This window comes from Misgurnus anguillicaudatus, chromosome 3, assembly GCF_027580225.2.
Source record: "Misgurnus anguillicaudatus chromosome 3, ASM2758022v2, whole genome shotgun sequence".
In the NCBI taxonomy this organism is placed as follows: Eukaryota; Metazoa; Chordata; class Actinopteri; order Cypriniformes; family Cobitidae; genus Misgurnus; species Misgurnus anguillicaudatus.
Window position 1 is genome coordinate 42,245,638 of NC_073339.2, and position 23,189 is coordinate 42,268,826.

General features: G+C 35.0%; 2 protein-coding genes across 3 annotated transcripts; one reads left to right on the forward strand and one right to left on the reverse strand.

Moving 5' to 3' along the window:
* Positions 1 to 31: 31 nt before the first annotated feature.
* On the reverse strand, positions 32 to 11,229 carry pgap6 (post-glycosylphosphatidylinositol attachment to proteins 6). Of its 2 annotated transcripts, XM_073866225.1 has the most exons (13): positions 11,038 to 11,229; positions 10,510 to 10,687; positions 8,739 to 8,949; positions 8,511 to 8,642; positions 6,436 to 6,682; positions 6,024 to 6,340; positions 5,280 to 5,373; positions 5,087 to 5,204; positions 4,788 to 4,927; positions 4,527 to 4,705; positions 2,286 to 2,435; positions 1,736 to 1,849; positions 32 to 1,435 (listed from the first exon to the last, which is right to left on the reverse strand). In XM_073866225.1, exons 1-13 carry the CDS (start codon positions 11,093 to 11,095, stop codon positions 1,136 to 1,138), a joined length of 2,238 nt encoding a protein of 745 aa, XP_073722326.1. In that variant the 5' UTR covers positions 11,096 to 11,229; the 3' UTR covers positions 32 to 1,135. The 2 variants fall into 2 exon arrangements, with proteins under 2 accessions (XP_073722326.1, XP_073722327.1); XM_073866226.1 differs by lacking the exon at positions 11,038 to 11,229 and having other exon boundaries at positions 10,503 to 10,640.
* Positions 11,230 to 17,433: 6,204 nt separating this feature from the next.
* On the forward strand, positions 17,434 to 21,794 carry LOC129445504 (uncharacterized). Its single transcript, XM_055206701.2, has 2 exons — positions 17,434 to 17,894; positions 20,917 to 21,794. Exon 2 carries the CDS (start codon positions 20,918 to 20,920, stop codon positions 21,683 to 21,685), a length of 768 nt encoding a protein of 255 aa, XP_055062676.2. The 5' UTR covers positions 17,434 to 17,894; position 20,917; the 3' UTR covers positions 21,686 to 21,794.
* The last annotated feature ends 1,395 nt before the right edge of the window (positions 21,795 to 23,189 follow it).

Below are 23,189 nucleotides of genomic sequence, written 5' to 3' on the forward strand. Positions count from 1 at the left end.
TTCTGTAGTGAAAAAAACAAAGTAAAATTCATTACCAGTAGTTGGGAGTCACCAATTTACTCAATAAAGTGTTGACATAGACAATTATTTTTAACAATCAGACACATGACAATATCATTCATGATTTAAATATAAAATGTATACAAAACATTTCTGTAAAACATATTTCTCAGGTAATATTCCAACCTTAATTTAATGCTTGATCCCGTATGAAAAACAAGAGACAAACAGAATAATGGGAGGTACATTTTGGGAGATGTTAAGGAAAATAGCCATGTCAAATGAAAATGAAACTCAACAAATGCCTTTGTTAAAACAGGCCGAGGTTAAAAAGTACTGTATATCCATTTCTACATAAAGCCATGATCAATACAGACGTCCAGTGTAAATACATCAGGTCCGCATTACATAGATCATACATACTAATTTATGAAAATTTAGGCATGTATATAATGTTTTATTTTTATTTAATTTTACAACAACATTTCAAGGAAGATTTGAAAGCTATGTGTATGATCAAGACAAAATGTGAAAGGTATTTACTTGAACAATAAACATTCCTGTTAGTGTTTAACTTGTAAAACAAGTTTGGCTTTTAAAATGAACTAGAAACAGTGTTTCCTGTTCCACAGCTTAGACACAAGTGTTAAAACAGTCCAAAGCAGTAGTGTTGAATAATGAAAGTGCTAAATTAATATGTAAAACAGAAGTGTTGAATAATGAAAGTGCTAAATTAATATGTAAAACAGTAGGTTTTTTTTTTTTTTTTAGAAAAAAACAACAACAACCAAAACATAAAAAGACAAAATAGTGTTTGTCCAAAAAAAAAATGCTTGTAATGTACTCACTTTCTCTTACAAATGGACTTTTCTTTCCTCAAATAGGTGCTTAAAGTGGTAAACATGAATAATAGACATTATAGACAAATTTTAATAAACCTATTTATTAAATTACTATTGTTAGGCCGTAGGCCATATCTTTCTGTAAAGTAAAATTGTGAAGTAGAACATGTGAAAGTTTCATGTTTGAGCAGTTACAACTGCAATACAGTCATACTGCTATTACAAAAGACAATATTTTAGATAAAGCTTAAAACTGGATTCTTAAAGCAAAAACTGCAAGGTTTGTGCAAATATTATGTTCCAGTGACAGAGTAAAGCTCTTCTCTCTCGCTTTTACATAACTTATACCCGCAGATTTTGTGCGTCCAGCCCCAGGGTGGGATGTGTTTCTCGCGGGGCGGCAGGAGAAAGACCACGCTTGTCGCAACCATCACGTGCCATATGGAATGGGTGTAGTAGTAGTTGCTATCGGTCTGTGCGAAGATGTACACGCACACTCCAATTAAAGCAGATACGATACCCGGCAGCAAGAAAAAGACCCAACGGCGCCATGTCGGAGGGTAACAGTGGTGACGTTTTACAGTTCGGTAAATCTGTGGAGTAATACAAAAAATCGGTTTATGCTTTTGCATTTATCAGATGCAAATTCAAGCAATAGATTTAAGGTTATATGCACTGGGATCAAACCCATGACTAGCATTGCTAGTGGCATGCTTTGGTTAAGATGCAGGGAAGCTTTTAACAACACATTATTTCAACAAATTCTTTGTAATATCAAAATTCTTATAAAATCAGACAATAAGGTTTGTAAACCTCTATTTATAGAAAAATATAAAACACTAAACTGGAGTCAATTATCAACAACCCAAAATACTAGTAAAAGTCAAGCTCACCCATGCAGTGACCATAATGACTAAAGAAAAGATGACGGGGCCTAGAAGGTTCCACAGGCCCCTGCGATCCAATTGCATTGCCATAGAAATGACAAGAGTGCCTCCCATAAACAACATCTGAAAAAAATCATAAAAACTAATAATTGTGTGTACTATATTTATTTGCTGTGATTTATATAGTTTTAAAATAAGAGTTATTATTGTCCTATACATATACAACTATTTGGATGATACATTTACATTTATGCTTTTGGCATAAATAGTGCATTACAAGATATACATTTTTATTAATATTTATGTTTCCTGGGTTTGAACCCAAGACCCTTTGCACTGCTAACGTAATGTTGTACCACTGAGCTATGCAGAACCTGATACTGTTTCAGAGAGGAGAGTTGCTATGCAACAGATGTACGATTAAATATGAAAATAGTTTTCTTAGAAACAGGTACGTCTGGTTCAGGTTGCTATTTAAAGCTCATACATACCAACAGATTAATTGTCAGTGATAACATGGAAAATAGAGTATCGCTATTAAGTATCGCTATATACTCATATATTTGACCGGGTCAAGGAGTCGTGCCATGCACACGATGGTGACCCACACTGACACAACAGAACCCAAGAAATCACAGAACTGAAGAGTGTCATAGTCCATGATACACATCACGGTCACACCGGGCTGGTCACACGCATGGTAAAACTGCAAACAAACACTTCATTACTATTTTATATGTAGATGGTCTTATATATATATATGCTGAAAAAATATGCAATATTATATATATTATATAGCAGAAATACAGAATACTAGACAGCTAGACAGACATACATAGCTAAATAGACAAAATGCTGGACGGACAGACAGTTAGGCAGACATACAGGTAGTTAGACAGAGAGACAGCAAGACAGACAATAATAGACATAGTAGACATGATTGCTGGACATATAGACAGCTAGACAACAGACAGATAGACGGACAGACGTACCAATAGTTAGACAGCTAGACATACAGATGATTAGACAAAGAGACATATAGTTAGATAGAATGATAGACAGACAAACAGATAGTTAGACAGAGAGACAATTGGACAGACAGACAGCTAGACAAACAAACAGATAGTCAGATAGCTAGATGGACAGATAGTTAGACAGAGCAAGACAGTTGGACAGACAGAATGATAGACACAGAATGATTGTTACAGACAGATAAACAGACAGACGTACAAATAGTTAGACAGCTAGACAGACATATAGTTGGACATATAGATAGTTAGTCAGAGAGACAGTTGGACAGACAGGCAGCTAGACAAACAAACAGCTAGACAGATAGTCAGATAGCTAGACGGACAAATAGTTAGACAGAGAGAAAGCTAGACAGACAAAATGATTGTTGGACATAAAGATTGTTAGACAGACAGACAACAGACAGATAAACGGACAGACATACAGATAGTTAGACAACTAGACAGACATATAGAATGACAGACAGACAGATTGCTATACAGACATACAGGTAGTTAGACAGAGAGACAGCAAGACAGACAATGATACACATAGAATGATTGCTGGACATACAGACAGCTAGACAGACTGACAGATAGTCAGACAGCTAGACAACAGACAGATAGACGGACAGATGTACCGATAGTTAGACAGCTAGACATACAGATGATTAGACAAAAAACATATAGTTAGATAGAATGATAGACAGACAGACAGTTGGACAAACAAACAGCTAGACAGATAGTCAGATAGCTAGATGGACAGATAGTTAGACAGAGAGAAAGCAAGACAGACAGAATGATAGACACAGAATGATTGTTACAGACAGATAAACGGACAGACGTACAAATAGTTAGACAGCTAGACAGACATATAGTTAGACAGATAGAATTATAGACAGACAGACAGACAGATAGTTAGACAGAGAGACAGTTTGACAGACAGGCAGCTAGACTAAAAAACAGGTAGTCAGATAGCTAGACTGACAAATAGTTAGACAGAGAGAAAGCAAGACAGACAGAATGATTGTTAGACATAAAGATTGTTAGACAGACAGACAACAGACAGATAAACGGACAGACATACAGATAGTTAGACAACTAGACAGACATATAGAATGATAGACAGATTGCTATACAGACATACAGATATTAAGACAGAGAGACAGCTAGACAAACAGAATGATTGTTAGACATAAAGATTGTTAGACAGACAGATAAACGGACAGACATACAGATAGTTAGACAACTAGACAGACATATAAAATGATAGACAGATTGCTATACAGACATACAGATATTTAGACAGAGAGACAGCTAGACAAACAAACACACAGCTAGACAGACAGAATGATAGACAGATAGTGAGAAAGCTAGACAGACAGATGGATGGACAGACGTACAGATAGTTAGACAGACAGAATGATAGACAGATAGTTGGACATACAGATGGTTAGACAGACAGGTAGATTGACAGTTGGACAAACAGATGGTTAGATAGACAGAAAGCTATACAGACTGCAAGACACACAGAATGCTAGACAGACAGAATGATAGACAGACAGACATACATACATACAAGCAGCTATATAGACAGCCAGACAGAGAGAATGCTAGACTGATTAAATGATGGACAGACAGCTAGACCGAAAGAATGCTGGACAGAAATACAGATAGACAGACAGAATGATACAGAGACAAACAGATAGCTAAACAGACAGACAGGTTAATGGGCCGAATGCTACCCAGGCAGTTAGACAGACAGACAAAGAGCTTGACTTCATCGGTACCGTGGAGAAGAACATAGTGAAGAAGTAGACTGCAGCCTCAGTGTGATAGCCTCTATAGAGCGCCACAATGATGGGTGGAATGAAGAAAAGGTTACTGAGGGTGAGAAGCAGAGCCGCAGCCATCTGACGAGAATACGACTGCGCAGCCGATCCATCCGTGCAGCCCCATCCCTGCCAACCTGCCAACAGCAATCCAATATCAATCAATACAAACTGTAATGATTTTCCGACTTCTTATTGTCTGTGCAAGTGTTTGTTTACCAGTTTTGCACACACACGCAGCATAAAGGTAGCTGTTTGTGCGCAGCAGTCTGCACTCTCCGTATGGCCCACAGTCGTCAATGCATGCACTGACGCTTGCAGACACGCTGACTACGGCTGATGCATTTGTGCAGTCAACACTGGAAGTAAAATCACACAAAACACAATAAGCTAATGATGACATTAGATGCATCAAAGTTTGATTTTTGACCTTACTCAGTCAATATTAAAGAGATATCAAGATTATATTTGGGTATAAACATTATACTGTATACATTATAACTGGATGTGCAATTGACCTGTGATTGCAGAGCGTCTGCAGGCTGAGGTACCACATTGCTGCTTCTGGAAATGGGATCCTCAACAGCGCAGACGATTCGTTTTTGCTCACACTCAGGGAAAATCCCTGCGCAAACCCTAGACGAAGACAAACAGCTTTAAATGCAACACAAAAAGCGTTAAGCATGCACCCAATACTCAAGCATGGCTAACCTGTGGCACATTGTTTGGTGTCGTTCACATTAAATACGGGAGCTGAAGGTGTGAGGCACGCGTTGACACTTCCGAATCCACCAATCAGAGCACTCTGAGAAAATCACATGACAAATGCATTTAAGCATGTGATGCAATAAACCATAAGCATTATGCATAAGAGCTTTGCTATTTTGTGATCCTCTCCGTGAAATCCAAGATAAAAGTCTCGTAATCTAATTTTGAGATAGGAGCATCAAAATTTTATTTCAATTTCTGACATTACTTTTTTAGTTAATATTAACTATATCAAGGTTATGTTTTTACATACCGGTAATGTTATTTATATTATGTAGTTTGATTAAAAAAATAATAATACCTTAGCTGGCCCAGATAGCATGTTTGCACCCTCCTTTAATATTGAAATTTCAATAAACCACAATTATGGTGATCCGTGTTTGCTTTAGTTTAGCTCTTGACTCTTTACTTTCAAGTAAAAATTTTCTTTTTCAGTGTTTGTATGTGTTGAATTAGAAACGTGTGCATTGGAAAAGAGAGATGTTAATCATTTTGTAAATGTTATAATTATTCTGGTTTGTAAATCTAATCACCATAATGGTGGTTCATTGAAATTCCAGTATTTTTTCAAAATTAATTGAGGGTGGAAACGTGATATTGATTGGTATTAACACTGACAAACCAACAATTTTTAACATTGTTTCAATGGTGCAGGGTCACATATTGATAATACACATAGATGCTTACAGTGTTTAATTGGAGCTCTATAACAAATGTGCCGCCGCTCTCAGCAGAAGAGTCCAGATCCAATGCGAGTACGGTCGGGAGGTCAGAGGTCACATTCATGTTGCTGGATACTACGTAGCGCAGTGAGAGCACATCCTGCTCATCTCTGAGCACAGACGGGCTTCTCATGCACGCTGGCTCGGAGCTGTTAACATGCAGATCCCTCTCAGAAACAGATGCATTGCTGAGGTCAAAAGAGCTGTTGCTTCGGGGAGAACCGATGGTGCGGATGAAAGCCGAGGTGTTGATATCGGAGACGCTCAAAGGCTTGCACCCCACTGTGAGCAAGATGCAAAGACAAGAATTTAGAGAAATGTAAATCTAAGTGCCAAACAGCCTTTTAGAGAAATTATCAGTAGTTTGTATTGGAGACCTGTGACACTGGCGGAGATGTCGAAATCCATTGTGGCGTTAAGTGTACTGGTTTCGATGGTAACTAGAACCCAGGTGTTCCACGGAGGGGTGGAGAGCGACGCAGAGCAGGGTTCAAACCATGAACAGTTCGCTGTCACCACAGAACCGGGCCTTAACGTGTGGGAGCCTAAAGTGATGGATGTGCCCTGCAAAGTGATGTTCTGGATGAAAATATCCAGTTTGGAGGTGAACTCCGGAACAAAAACCTTAAACAGAAAAATGCACTGGATTTGAATTAAAACATACACTTGAGATGTTCATATATGGGTGATTCTCACGAAACCATTGAAACACCACGGCACTAATGATTTTAGCTTTAGTAACATTAAAAAGCATCAGAATTAACACAAAACTGTGTTCTACCTTGCACAATGTGTGATTTCAACATAAGAATTTATAATTGGAAATTTTATCTCATTTTCTGCTGAAATTCTCATTACCGCAATGTGTCTGGCTGTGTTTGAACATGCGTTATGTTGTAATTTAATCAAATTAACACAAAAATATTAAGAAAAAAAAATAAATGGATGTTTTGCTAGACTACTTTAGATGACAGAAAAAATATTTACTGAATATTCATGTGTAATAATAATGAAGAAAAATTAGGAAAATGATGTTTCCATGCCTGATGTTCTCATCCTCCGCAACACTTTTTGAGAACAGTTTAAGCACACATACAGAATTTTAATAAAGTTTGATTTTGAGTGACCAAGCACATGGACCAGTTACTTCAAGATGGCTACCAGGTAAGATCATTTTTTTACAGTTAATTTGAAATATTGTCTTGTCAGAATGCTTACACGACATTTTGATTATCATTACCGCAACAGATGCTTATTAAATGTTAATTTAATTAATAGAAGCATAATACTTTGATTTTAAATACATGTGCAGAATCTCCAAATTATGTTCTTTCAGGTTTGTCATGTCATTTTGAAAATATGTCAGTGTTGATGTTTTCTGACTGTTGCGGTAATGAGATTTTTTAGGACTAATTTTTTTAATTATGTTACAAAAAGATGATAAGTTAAATGATAAGTAAAAGTTTTTAAATTAATGTTCCCATTTACTCCAGACTTTGTTTTTCAATGTCTGGTGGGAAAAAAGTAAATTTAAGCAATTTTTACATTTTCATGCTTGACATTTTTAAAACCAAGTTTTCGTGAGAATCACCCACATAGGCTTAAATGTGACCACGTCGGTGAAAACCCAGCTAACAACATTTTTTGTGATGTGTTTTATAAATATAACGTTGATATCTTTAATGGGTCAATGACGTGACATTAATTATTTTGTGTTCATATGGTTCAATTAAAGGTAAAAGGATAAAATTTTAAAATCAATTTGCAAATTACCTGAATATATATATTCTCTAGTTTAATGTAATATGATTTTTTTTACATACATTTTTACATCATTTGTCAAGATTATTTGGAAAACAGAGCTATTTTCAGCATATGTCAGGACAAATATTACAATAATAAAATAATAAATATTAAAATGATATTTTAATTTTTTTTTTTTTTTTTGATGATTATGCTTACATGCCATCAAGGTGGATTAAATATTTAATATTTTTCATTCTTTAGCACAATTGGCGGTTACACCATTTGACATTTTCATATCCATTCAGTCTTAACTTTCATAAAAGTGGTGCAAATGTAATTTTTTATTGCATAAAATTAACATAAATGCAATATGTGCACTGAAATAAACCTGATGCGTGCTTTTAAAACAAGTAAAAAAAAAGATTTTTTCATTTCTCATCTTGCCAAACCGTTTTGTCACTGACCCTAATATTGACTAAATAAGGTCATGTTTAAGACTAAAATCAATAATGGAAATGAAACAAATCATGATTGATGTTACTTAATTTTCTAGGTGAGGATATCTGAAGAAGTGTGAATTCAGAAATGAATTTGGTGATCACTAAGATGCATAACGAAGATCAACATTTTAATCTATTTATACACACACACACACACACACACACACACACACACACACACACACACACACACACACAAGTACATACTTAAACAGAGCTGGTGCTTTGGCTGCTGTTAGTGTTTTATGGAGAGATATGTTGTCTGTCAAGACAGTCAGGTCAGCCGCTCTTCTTACAAACATTTGCGGCTGGAACAAATACGAGCAAGACGGCATTCCCTAAAACAAAACAAACAAACAACATTCAAAGTAGAGCATTTAGTGGCCAAATGGTAAAACAAACTTTTGGGAAAAAGACAGATAATAAAAACAAACCTGCTGCTCTATCTTGCCGTCGTCCTTGGGCAGATGAGCGGCGAGGAACCAGTCTCCAGGTTTGGGGTGGGTGACATTGAATAGTGTTACATTACTGCTCTGTCCACTTGGAATAGTTAGTGTAATATTGTCAGCAAAACTGACAAACGTGGAGTTCGGGAACTCTGTGTTAATGGGGTTAATGACTGGTGGCGCTCCTGCCCTAAAGTGCCTGTTGATTTGAAGAAAATTGACATAAATCAGTTCCATTTCTTACTACTTAATAGCTGATGGCATATGTTTTTAAGGACAATCCATCGGAGGCAACTATGAGTTAAAAACCTCATGAAATAGTTTGATGAACACTTTTTAAGCTGGTGTATTTTTTGTTGAAATAGGTTTAGTTGCAACATTTTAACTGTATTGGTAAATTTTCTTAAAGGGCATGTATTTTTCAAAATCCACTTTTAACAAGGTGTTTGGAAATAAATGTGTGTTGGCAGTGTGTGAACACAACAACCATACAATAAAAAAATCCAATGCAGCCTCATTAGACATGTTGTTTTGATTCTTTTGTTAATGTGATGTCACACTAATAAAGTCCCACCACCCATGGACACGGACTGTTCATTTTACCCAAAAGCTTTTTTAAATGTGTTTGTTAGCATGTTAGCGTTAATGCAGCTAAAGATACTATTGTGTCAGACTGCATTTACAGGAATCAGATCTATTTTTAACCCAAAGCGCTTAATGTCTGTTGGTAAGGGAGTGAGGAGCTGTACCTCATTTGCATTTAAAGGTACACACATAAAAACAGCACTTTTTGGCACCCACCATATAAAAGGGGCATTTTGGACATGCTATAACAAATGATCTGTGGGATTTTTATGAGCTTCACAGACAAATTCAAGGCACACCTAAGCCTTATATTACATTTTGTAACAATGGCATAATAAGAGCCATTAAAAGCCAGTACAACACTTGACAGAACGTATTAGATGAAGAGAAGATTATTTTTAAAGGAAGCATTTTTATCCATGTGAACAAGATGAGTAATTAATACTTTTGGTTATTTTTCCAGTATTTAGATATAATAGTATCTATCATGTTTCCTTTATACTATCTCACTTTGGCTGAGTTTCTAAATACATCAATTGCATTGTGATTTCATCATAAAATTTTGCAAGAAAGGAACAAGCTGTTTTTGCAAGCTACATTTCTGGAAGTTACAGTGTTTTTTTCATACAGCAATGGACTTTAATCTCTATACAAATAAAACTTCCTCATGATGTGATATCCATGTAAATAATGAAACAGATCTTGTGATTTAAGGTTCTTGCTGTAAGCAGTCTCCAAGAGGACATCTAAAAAAAAAACTACAATGACCTCCAAGGATATCCATGCGCAAAAGCTTCAGCATGCATGGAAATATATGTATTATTATGATTATAATCAGCTTTAATGAAGTTTAACTGCTAGGGTTTGACTCTTAGGTAATGCATGTACTGATAGCATTTGAATTCTTTAAACCTGATACAAGATCATAAATGTCCATATTTATAAACGATGCTACCCTTTATAACAAATAGGATGACAGTGGTTATTACTGTAACCATAGTTTCAGCCAAAATAAAAGCATCCAGCCATTATCACCATTGCTAAACCATAATACATAAGTATCATTCAGGATCCCTCTGTTACTTTGTGTACTCAGTTGAAGACAGTGGTAACTATACCAAGCATTACAAATTGATGGATAAAACAAATTGTATGTCATAAATTTACCACATACACAGTGATGTTCTGGTCGCCGCAGTTTATCACGGATGCCCGCGTGGCCGTGAGCAGCCACCGCACGAGCACCGTGTCCTCCGGGACTCTGAAGTGATGTAGCCGAACATTGCCGAACCAGCTGTATTTGGACAACTTCTGAGACGTTTTAGAGTAAAACGCGTTCAAGTAAGTGACGTCTGGGAAGACAAAATTACGTCGCGATGAGGTCAGATGTAAACAACTGTTATCATCTTAAACATCTTTTTAAAAATCTGTGGTAAAGCATCGGTGTTTCTTATTTATAATTATTTTATACGTTATTGTTATGAACAACAATAAAAATCGATAGTTATATTTTAATACATATAATATCAACATATTTACGATGTTTACGCGTGGTTAAGAGTGGTAAACTTATGTATTGTTTTTAAATCAATGTTTGAAATAACTGCTATAATAAAACAAACAAACAAACAAACAGACAAACATGGCTGTTACATGCCAAACGTATCTGATTATTTTCTTCGATGCTTGAAGGTAAACTCACCGTCAGCTAAACAGCCAGCGATGGCATAAAGTAAAAGGCACAGTGCGAAATGCTTCATTTTTAGTACAAATTTCTTTCGGTCATCCCATTGTTGTGTGTTTCAAATATCCAGTAGTAGTGATGGGCGATTTCGAAGCGCGCTTCATGAGGCGTCCCAAATATTTACGAATCTTTAGTTTCGAATCATTGGTTCGGAGCTTGTTTCAAAATGGCCAAAGTCACGTGATTTTAGCAAACGAGGCTTCATTACGTCATAACTGTTTCGAAACGTTTCGATTTACCACTAGGGGAGTTGATCACAAATGACTACAAGGTGAACTCGGGTCAGTTTTATTGTAAAAGTTTATAAAACATTCATCCTTCTGACTACACTTCTTCTACACTACAGTTTTGTCTACTTTTTGTTTATAGACAGATTTAATGACAAAAATGTGCATAATTAAAAAGGGAGTTCGTTTTAATGATTTGTTTTCCATAAATAAAACTAAAAACACAGAATACACTTTTCATTAAATTAAATAATATATTTATACATAATATACATATTTTAAGAACAATATTGCTATTATTTTGTAAAATGTTTGGACTGATCTGCTTTTACACTATTTTGACCAGCAGGTGTCCCAGCGTGTATGGTGTTTCGAACACTTCGAAAAACGGAACCAATTTTCGAAGCAATTGGTTCAATTGATTCGAAGCTTCGAAAAGCTTCGTTTCTCCCATCACTAATTAAAGTTGAGTTTTTCTGGAACTTGTATCCAGGTTGACAGAAAATAAAAAAAAACACAATATTATCCAGTAGAGGGTTTTAAACCTAGATATGTATAAAGGCTAGATGTCTCGCCCGCGCTGCTGACCAATTGAGTGGAACGTCCGCATTTTGGCGGCCATCTTACCACAGGTCTCTCGCTCACTCGTAGCATTGAGTTTTAATGGTGCAGGTACTTTAAATGACCATAACTTGCTTAATTTTTTTGCCGATTTTCAAACGGTTTGGTTTGTTATAAACGTCCAAGATGTACCTATGACACTGCATATTTATATCAAAAATAAACATAAAATGCATGAAACATGTTAAAGCATCCAGAATTATAGCCACGTTAATAACGTTTGTAAGAAACCAAACCGTTTGAAAATCGGTAGAAAATTAAGCAAGTTATGGTCAAATAAAAGTACCTGCACCAATAAACTCAATGCTACGAGTGAGTGAGCTGTCTGTGGTAAGATGGCCGCCAGGTGATGACGTTAAAGACTCCGCCGTAAGACACATATCTATGGTTTTAAACCAAACACGTCACTTCTTCTTTGAGCTTATTGGCGGCTCGCATTCTTAAAAGAGCATTACCCATCTACTGTGGGTAATGGATCAGAGACACTATAATCCATCCCCCAGACCATTCAGGACTCATGCTTTCGATGTTCCAGCTCCTCCATCTACAGCTCAAGTCCGTCACAATCCAGAGAGGATTAATAATAAAAATAATAATAATGATATAATAATAATTCTATTTATATTCTATTTATTAAATTAGTTCTATTTAGGAATTAAATTAATAAACTATCCCCTTCCTCTAGATCAGAAGCTTCTTTAGTGTTAGTTGTTGAACACATTTCTTCTTAAATTCTTCTATTAGTTTAGCCCTTTCCTCTGAATATCTATTGCATTTAATAAGTACATGTTCCACTGTTTCTCTAATTCCACACCAATCACACAGTCCTGTAGGATGTTTTCCTATTACATGCATTGTTGAATTAAGTCCTGAATGACCAAGTCTTAATCTTGATATAATACAGTCTTCTTCCTTCTCCCCCTCGAAATCCTTCCTCTTCCTGGTTTTACTGAATATCTTCCTTTTTGTTTATTATCCCAATAAGATTGCCAGTTTTTATTTATCTCTCTTTTTATTATTGACTTGAGTTCAGCTTTACTATACATATTTCCATATCAATTCTTTCATTTGTTCTAGCTTGTTTTGCTAACTTGTCTGCTGCTTCATTCCCTAATATTCCAGTATGGGCCGGGACCCACAAGAACTGAACTATATTATTTGTCCGTTGCATCATATACATTATCTCCAAATATCTGGTCTAGTTTCTGATTTTTGAACTTCTGAAGCAAAGCTGAACTTGAATCTGAGCATATCAAAGTTCTATTTAATCCAATTTATTAATTGCCATCATAATTGCCATTCACTGATTCTTGAAACTTTGGCAAAAACATGTCCCACTAAGAAAAGTGCTAATTCTGATGGAAATTAATAACATTTTCATGAAGAAAAAGAATCAATGTTATAATCAGGGGGTCCTTTGCACATATGTAAGGTTTTTTATAGGTTTATTTTAATTTTTTATTAATTTAATGATTATATGCTGGCCCATTGCCTACAAAATCAGCTGTCCTCGGTTAAGAGATAATCATTTCAACTTGTTTAAAAAAGCCTAATTGAATTGAATAATATATTTACCACATGAAAGAGTACATTGTAATATGTATTAAAAACTACAAACTTTGAACAATATTTACTATTATTTTGTGATTGCTCAAAATGTGTCCCACATATTCGTCACCACCGTCAAATATTTATAAAAAGCAATAAAATCGGACAACTACAGGGTCAACTGCATTCCTGAAGACCCCATTTTCAAACCTTCAGCTCTACTGCATGCTTCAAGATCACTCAAGCTTCTGTATGTTTGCTATTTTCTCTTAAACTTCTTCATATTTTTGGACAGTGCTACTGTGACAACCATAACATGTCAACACCGTCATCTTTGTAAAAAAAATATTGGATTAGATTATGAAATAAATGTATAATTTTTAAGAAGTCTGAAGTAGTTAGCAACAGAGGGGAAACAAGATGGCTAATGTGAACAACTCATCTATTTTTTTTTTATCTATATTAGGTTTTTGTCACCACCGTCAGATGTCACCACCGTCAGGTTTTCTGTCTTTTCTGTCAGGTTTTATGTATTTTAGGAAGTTATGATTGGATATTTGTTTATCACAGTGCTCAGAATTGTTATTTTTTGGACCAAATATTTACATAAAGTTTAAGCAAGAAGCCATTGACTTGAGTGGTATACATTTTGGAATAATGATGCCAATGTCACCATCAGATTATTGTCACCACCGTCAGACGGAGTTTTATTTGTTTTAAACGAATATGCTTACAATATGTTTCTTCAGTGCTGTTGAGTTATTAAATTAATAGTCTTTATTAATAAAAAATATGTTTATTAAATAAAAAATCATTACTTTTTCTATTTAGACTTAAAGTAAATGTTGTATGAGTAATAACTGGAAAAATGCCTACTTTATGAAAAAAATACGAACAGGGGAGGTTGCACCAGTAAATTGCTGAACAGCCAAGACCTTGGTCTATAATGATATACCTTCAGATTTTGTAATTTAACTTACTTTTTTTTCAAAATTTAAACCTGTTTTATCCAAATTCCCAAGAATCACTGCATTAACTCTCCTGTAAAACTAAAACATGATCTGTAATACTTACCGCTTTTCCACTTTCATCCTAGGGATGATACCCCCACCTGACCATTCTGTTGGTCCTTGGATGCATCGGTGTAAACCTGCGTATACTGTTCATACTTTGATCCAATATATTCTCTTGTCATCCCTGCTTCATCAGTACTCTCATTCTTATCTTGTCTTGACTCCAGTAAGGATAGATCCATCTTTGGTTGTGGTAAAATCCATATTGGTGTTGCTGGTATTATTACTACTGGAATAACTCTGTACTCATTTAATTTCATATTCTGCACTTTAATGATCCATCCAAAACTGTTAACTTTTCTTTTACCATGATCCCAACATGTCTCAATTATACCTTTTGTCGGGTGACTATCCTCCTGACCTTTAAGGTTCGCCCAGAAGGCCAATATCAATTGCTTCCTTCTTAAATTAATTGGCATCTCTCCCATTTCCACCTGTAACGCTGTAAACATGTTACTTCCTGATTCAAGTCCTTAAACGAGCACCACTTGGAATGCAGTCGAACAACAATTCGTACGTAAGAGGCCTCTTACGTACGAATTGTTGTTCGACTGCATTCCAAGTGGTGCTCGCTGCAGAGCCAAATGGGCAGAGCTGGAGCTCTAGGTGAAAGATTGTGTAGCACTACTGTCTTTGTGCTTTCTGGAGGAGATGAAATTAAGTTTTGAACGAAATTTCTGCTTTATAAGAGTATTTATAACACTGTCAGCAAGTTACATGCACTGTAAAAAATACTTTGCTTCCTTAATTTTTTTGTTAAATCAACAGAGATGAGTTGACACAACTTATAAAATATAGTTGAGAAAAGTCAACTTAGTTTTATAAGTTATAACAACTCACCTGTAGTTATAACAACTCGTCTCTAGTCAAGATAAATAATAGTAAGTTGAAATAACTTGTAAATCAGAGTTGATTCAACAATTTTTTTTACAGTGAGAGGTGTAGCAACACTGCCATCTGCTGGTCAAAAATCAAAACGTCATTTATAAGTTACATAAGAAAATGGTTAAAGGGAGTAGTTTACACAAAAATGAAAATTCTGTCATCATTTTCTCATACTCTTGTTGTTCTAAACCGGTATGAATTTCTTTTCTCTGGTGAACACAAAAGATTATATTTTTTTAATGATGGTAAGCAAGCACACAGTTAATTGTAACCATTGACTCTAATGGACAACAAATATTATGGAAGTATTGTAATAAATGATGAAGAAGATTGTTTATACATGATTGTAAGCATACAGTTGACGGTACCCATTGAATGCCATCAGATTTGTTTTCCTACTATGGAAGTAATGGTTACAATCAGCTGTGTGCTTACGATCATTTTAAAAATATCTTCTTTTGTGTTTATAAGAAAAAAATTATTCATACAGGTCTAAAACAACACAAGGATGAGAAAAGGATCTATCTGAACTATCCCTTTAAGAAATAAACGTAAAAATGTATAAATGTATAAATATATTTGCATTTAGTCAAAAATAAGATCTTTTACAAACTTTTTGACCCACCCAAGACTTTTTTTGCATTTAATGCTGCATCGCTATTATCTCCTTTATGTTTCTTTAAGTTTTACTTTTATTATTTAAATAGTAATAGATTTCTTTAAAATTGTGTGAAAGATTTGTTTTTAATACGAATCCAAGTGACAGTAAGCATGTAGTTGTCTTTAATATATTATTTTAAATGCTTGTTGTAGTCATTAATTGACTTTTTTCTCATTAAATGTACATTGGAATATTTGTTTTTGGTTTACTTTATTTATTTATTTGATCTCTTTAAGGGGAAGTTCACCCAAAATAACTGATATTATAATCCTTAAAGTAATAGTTCACCAAAATATACAAATTTTCTGATTCTCTAATTTTAACACCATCATGCCTTTTTCAGATGTACAGTATATGACTTTTCAATAGCTAGAACACAATAATTTTACATTACATTATTCCATCATGTTGCTTTCTTATGTAGGAGCTAAGTCATACATCTTGGGTGGCATGAGAGTGAGTAAATTATGACAGATTTGTCGGATTTGGGTAAACTATTTGTTTAAGCTTTAATAAAATTACCACCCATGCAGTTCATCTGAATAACTAAATCTCACTCTTGTGAACAAAAAAACATGTTTTTTTAATAAAGTGGAAGAATTATCTTTAATTATTATATGCTGATATTTTCTGCAAAATAAGTATTGTCTGTCTTATGGATAGTTAAGCCATTACATGATGCCTCACATGAGCAGAAGCTGCCATTAAGTGTTGCTCTCTAACATATGTTAGTCCAGATGCTACTCTCTGTGCTGCTGGTCATTAGAGCCTCTATTGCCCTGCGTCCGGTTCTTATTCAACCCATGCTGTATACACACACAAAGATTTGCTCTTTCTCTCTTTAATGTCAAACACAGACACACATTTATCTCAATGTGTGGTTTGTGTGTCTACCTTATGCCTAGCTTTTAATTTTATATCTCACCTCCCATCTCTTACATTTTGAAAGGCATTGTACGTAGAATATGGTGCTTTGCATAATGGATACTTTCTTTGCAAATGTTTTATTTGATTAATACCACAAAACAAATTTTAAGCACAAGACTAAGGAAATAATTACAAAATATAAAGAAAAAATGCATATTCATGCACGTCATAAATGGTGGTCAAAATCTTGACTATTTGTTGATGTCAAATTGACGTCAAGGTGCCCGCTGGGAAGGATCAGAAGCAGCATAGTACAAACTTACTGGATTTTCTCTCTTCGAACTGCAAGCTTTTAATGACTTTATTTTTTACTTATTTATTCTCTGGATCAACATTTTTGCACTAAGTGATTTGCATTATATTGTTTGTAATTTGAAAAACAACTTTAATTTGACCTCATTTGAAGTTTATGTACAAACACACTGGATAACTTCATTAAACTTGCTTGTCTTTTTAATGGGGTTTTATAAAGGGGCTCATTCAAAAGTCAAAACGGCGTAAGATGTGATTTCACGCCTTTTTAGGTTCACCCTTAAGTGCCCATCTTGCACGAGATAAGGACTGCAGTCTCTGGCTGTTTGTGTGCATTTCTCTGTGCATATGTTTGTGTATGTGTGTTGGGAACACTCGAGCGTCCCCCGGCACACGCGGCGTTATAGCGCCCGCTGCCCTGCGCCTGTTTCCGCCTGACTCTCCGGTTGCCGGGCGCCAGGACAAACTCATGGTCTGTTTAACCAGAACACAATTACAGACGTGCGCGTAAATATTTGCTCGGAAAACAGACTGACCGGGAGAGATGGGTATAAATGCCCAAACCGATAAATGCCCATAACGCCAAACACGGAGCGCAACTTCAGCAGCAGCATCCATACGGTAAGAGACTCACACAAATGTGCACGTGTAGCCTATTTAATGAGCAATTAAACAAGATATAGCAAAATCTTGCTATTTTATTTTCTTTCTTGATTTTCTTGACTTGTTGTTTATTCTTTTCTTTTTGACACTATGCTTGTTTTAATATATCTAAATTCATAGATCAAGAAATAATGCATGCTAATTTCAGAACAATTTTCCCTTATTTTATTGTTATGTTTTTCCTATAATGCAGCTTTAGATTGACTATGATTTTGGCATGCTTTCTTTCTTTCTTTCTTTCTTTCTTTCTTGAAATGTTTGTTATTTACACTGTTCTGGTTTTTAAAATATTTATTTATTTTTTTAATCTTAGTATTGTACTATAAACTGGGTGGTTTCCCAGACAGGGATTATCTTAAACCAGGACTAGGCCTTAGTTTAATTTACAACTAGTTTGAATAAACATCCCAGATAGCATGCAAACCATTGAAACAATGTTAAAAACAGTTGATTTGTCAATGTTAACTGCATTGAATCAATATCAGGTTTGCACCCTCCATTAATATTGAAAAAAATATTGAGATTTCAACAAATCACCATTATTGTGATCAGTGTTTGCTTTAGTTGGGTCATTGACTCTTGACATTCACTAAGTTAAATCTTTCTTTTCTTTTTTGTGTTTGTATGTGTTTATGTACAAACGCATGTACATTGGAAAAGAAAAATGTGTTTCAAAGTTACGTTGAAACTGATTGCTTTTTGTGAAGATGTCAAGATTATGTTAATTTAAGCTGCTTTACATGATTATGTTGATCCATTTTTACATTTATAATTGTTTTGGTTTGTAAATACACTGTGACAAGACAAACAGAAAAATTGTTGACATATTCAGACATCATTACTCATCCTACAAATCTAAACAATGGTGACAATCATCAAACAAATTCAGATAAAAAGATCAACTGCAGTTCATGCTGGGAGTTATAAATTAGTTTAGTACTACAATGATACCCAGCATGCATTGCAGCATGAAGCTTTCTTTTGTTGATCGTCACCATTGATAAGATTCATAGACTAATTCATGATGTCAGAGATAGATTCAGTAGTTTAACTTTTAAAATGTGTTTTTGTAATCCTCAAAATAACTGACCAGACACTGTTTTCAACTAGTACTGTAAAATCAATTTTTTGCATAACTTCAGCAGTATTTCATTAATATCATTTAGATATATCTACAAGAATTAAACTACTTGATAACATTAGAACTTTGTTTTCTTTGCAATAGCAGATGTATTCTAAAACGCTGCTTCAGCAGCCAAAGAAAACTTGCCATTAAAACACAAGAGTAACGGGCCAACTAAAGCAAACACTGATCACGGTAATGGTGATTTGTTGAAATTTCAATATTTTTTCAATATTAATGGAGGGTGCAAACGTGATATTGATCCAATGGTATCAACATTGACAAATCAACGATTTTTAACATTGTTTTAATGGTTGCATGCTATCTGGGATGCCTTACTAAAAACATTAATGGCGTGCATTTTAAGGAAAAACAAAGGGCACTGATGTATTTTAAGATATGTCAGTGCAAGTTGTTTTCAGTTTGGACAGCTCTTATATTGATTTTAGTCTAGGACTAGTTTAATCCCTGTCCGGGAAAGATTTCCTAGTCCCAGACTAGAATGCATGTTTAAGATGCTTTATTTGTCCTGACTATAATTTTAACATATATTGTTGTCATTGTTTTGTTACAAGATGCACACCAGTATTGTTTTTTGTAAGGTTTGTTTGTAAAAACTTCTTAAATGTCCTAATATAAATAAGAAATAGTCCTGGATTAATCTAAACCCTATCTGGGAACTCCCCCCACCCATACATTAAAAAATGCTCATTATTTTCAACCCAGTGATGGGTCAAAAGGGACAAACCCAGCTATTGGTTTAAATAACCCATAACATGCTTATGTTTGACCCAACAAGTTTAAAAACCTCATAGGTTAAATTACAACCCAACGGGTTAGGTTTGTCCATTTTAACCTAATGCTAGGTTGAAAATAACCCAAAATGCAGCTAAAATGCCTTTAATTGGATGTTTAAAAGCAGAATCCTATTGTGTTACATGGCCCATTATTGGATTGTTAACTGAGCAGACTGATCTCACGAAAAGTCGTGTTATAGTCACGCAAAATTTGATTAATTTATTCGTGTCCATGGAACGAAATTTAGCTTTTTTCGTGCCTTGAGCAAGAATGTCTTTTTCGTGTCACTCGCACAAATTTCTATAAATAGTTTTTCGTGTCCGTTGTTTTCCACTATTTTCTTACTATTGTTGCTTAGGGTTGGAGTTAGAATACAACCCCAACTCCAGTCGAGAATAGTTTTATAAACGTAAGAAAAACATGTAGAAACCAATAAATAAAAGTACATACTAACCCAAATCCCAAATCTAACCCCAACCCCAAGCGACAAAAATGTAAAAATAGCAAAAAATAAATAAATAAAAGAAAACAATACATAAAATGACACGAAAAAGATGTTGTGCCACGGACATGAATAACTATTTATAGAAATTCGTGCTGAGAGACACGAAAAAGACATTCGAAATAAAGTTGAATTTTGTGCCATGGACATAATTAAATTAATCAAATTTCGAGTGACTATAACACAACTTTCCACAAGATCATGTTGCAACTGAGTTATATTTTTCCTACATAATCCTGGGAACTTTTAATTGCCAACAGTTTGATAAATGGGGCCTGTACAGCTTTCAAAAATAAAAAGAGAAAAAAAGGGTCCCCAGCTGTCACTGGGATGGTGCTCTTTCAAAAAGTACACATTTGTACCTAAAGAGTTTATATCAAATTTCAGATTCAGATTGGTACCAAATACTGTACCTAAATGGTACATATTAGGTACGTTTTAAAGGGTCCAGTGACAGCTTGGGACCATTTTCTCTCCATTTTGTCTGACGTTGTGACAATCTTTTCTTCTGTAAATCTCCTATGCTATTCCGTGCTAACATTCAATTTCTTTCATAGCATGGCAGCAAGCGTGATCAGAACGCTGAGTAATTTTGGTTTGGCGAAACCTCTGCAGGCTTGCTTCCTTTCTGTAGAGGATGAGGAGGAGACCGAAGAGGAGTTTGAAGTGGAGCTGAGACAAGAAGTTGAGGACAGTTTGGAAGATGAAGAGGATGAAGTTTCCATTGTTTCTCATGAAGAAGAGCCATGGAGTTTTGATCCCGCCCCCCATAACACAGAGATGACCAATCAGCTGCTGCGGTTTGCTGACCTCATCAGCCATGACGTCCAACGTTACTTCGGGCGAACCCAAGACCCAGACACCTGTGACATTTACGCTGAGTCACCGTGTCCGAAGGTTGGGGGACGCCAACGCTACTACGCTGACTTCATTAAAGTTGCATCATCAGGGCAGGGGGAGGAGCCTGAGTCGCTGGGACCACTCGCAGAGCTCTTTAATGATGCTCAAAGGAAGGGCCGGGGTCTACCCATGAGTCAACGATCCCTACCTATCAGCTTCTGGACAGAGCCTCTCTCACACCAGATTGATGTGTTAAGAGATACAAACACACTGGAGATCTCGTTCGGTATGACCAACACTTCAGAAAGCCCCGATAACAACTCTTCATTGAACGTGTACAGTAACAATAATGTTTGCACGATGACCAGCTCCAGTATTTCAGAGACTCTCAGTAGCTCAAGTACCCCAGATTTCAGTGATTTACTTGCTCATTGGGCCATTGATAAAGATAGCAATGAATTCAACTGTGACTTTCAGTTAATATAAGAAACATTTCTACAAAACAACCCCTTATACTGCAAACAATCCTGTGGTTAATCAATGTTTTGTTTTTCAATAAAACAAGAATAATGTATCTTAGAAGCAATATATGTATATTGTTTTTTTATTTTGTTTTTTATTGGCATTTTCACTTCTTTTAATAATAAACCTTACCAAATGCAACACTGTTAAAATAATTATTTCATTATTTTTCCATAAAAAAAACTTAAAAATCTTGTTTATCCTTGTTTTGTTGGTCTTTTTTTGATAGTTGTTTGTTTTGTTTTTATTAAAGGAAAAAACCTTTGGAAAAAATCACGTGTTTATTGTCAATATTCTTTTCTTAAAGGGGCCATGGCATGAAAATCTGACTTTTGTTTAAGTGCTATAATTGGGTTCCCAGTGCTTCTATCAACCTAGAAAATGTGAAAAAGATCAATCCAGTAACTTAGTTTTGGTAAACCATTCTCTGTAAGCATGTGAAAAATTAGGTCATTAAAATATGGCTCTCCTTATGCTACCCAGTCTCACATAGTTTCGTGATATATTCACGTATTTTTTTTTAATTCTTTTTTCGTGCTATTATCACGAATTTTCGTGATCGTATAACGAATTCCTGTTTTCGTGTGATTATCACGTATTGGTTACTCAACTGCTTTTCCTATTTTTAAACCATTGTCGCTTTGGTTTAGGGTAAGATTTGGTGCTTGCATTAGAATGTCCCTTTATATATTAGTTTATACTATTTTTTCTGATTTATTTTTTTATATGTTGCCTGGCGTTAGGGTTAGAGTTGGATTTGGTTAGGGATGTCTTTTTATGTAAATCTAACCCTAAACCGAATGTTAAGAAAATAGGCCAAAACAGTTGAGTAACCAATACATGATAATCACACAAAAACAGGAATTCGTTATACGATCACGAAAAAACGCGAAAATTCGTGATAATAGCACGAAAAAAAATAAAAAAAATACGTGACTATAACGAAATTTTGTGAGACTGGGCTGCCTTATGATGTCATAAGAGGATCTTATTATAATAATACCGCCCCCTTAATCTGCACTTTCCAATCTCAGCACTGCCATTTAGTGCAGAGAAAGAGAGAGGGAGAAAATAATTCACAGCACAATTCAGTTTCAATTGCAACAAACCACCATCATTGCGATCAGTGTTTGAATTTCATCAGCTAATTTGCATTTTAAAGGACACACCCAAAAACTGCAAATTTTTGCACACACCTACAAAGTGGCAATTTTAACATGCTATAATAAATTATTTATATGGTATTTTGAAAACTTCACATGTGTACTCTGGGGACACTTCCTAGTCTCACACGGTTTCATGATATAGTCACGTAAATTTCTGAATCTTTTTCGTGATATTATCACGAATTTCCAAGTTTTTTCGATAATATCACAAAAAAATAATAAAAAATTTACTTGACTATATCACGAAACCTTGTGAGACTGCAGGGGGACACCAAAGATTTATTTTACATCTTAAAAAAGTC

Bases quoted from the DNA above. Each gene is read 5' to 3' on its own strand.
- pgap6 (XM_073866225.1), bottom strand. From the start codon at position 11,095: ATGAAGCATTTCGCACTGTGCCTTTTACTTTATGCCATCGCTGGCTGT. The intron at 5,205-5,279 runs GTTAGCCATGCT...GTCTTCGTCTAG, and splicing joins CACCAAACAATGTGCCACAG to GGTTTGCGCAGGGATTTTCC. The intron at 2,436-4,526 runs GTACCGATGAAG...GTTTGTTTGCAG, and splicing joins TCACTATGTTCTTCTCCACG to TTTTACCATGCGTGTGACCA.
- LOC129445504 (XM_055206701.2), top strand. From the start codon at position 20,918: ATGGCAGCAAGCGTGATCAGAACGCTGAGTAATTTTGGTTTGGCGAAA.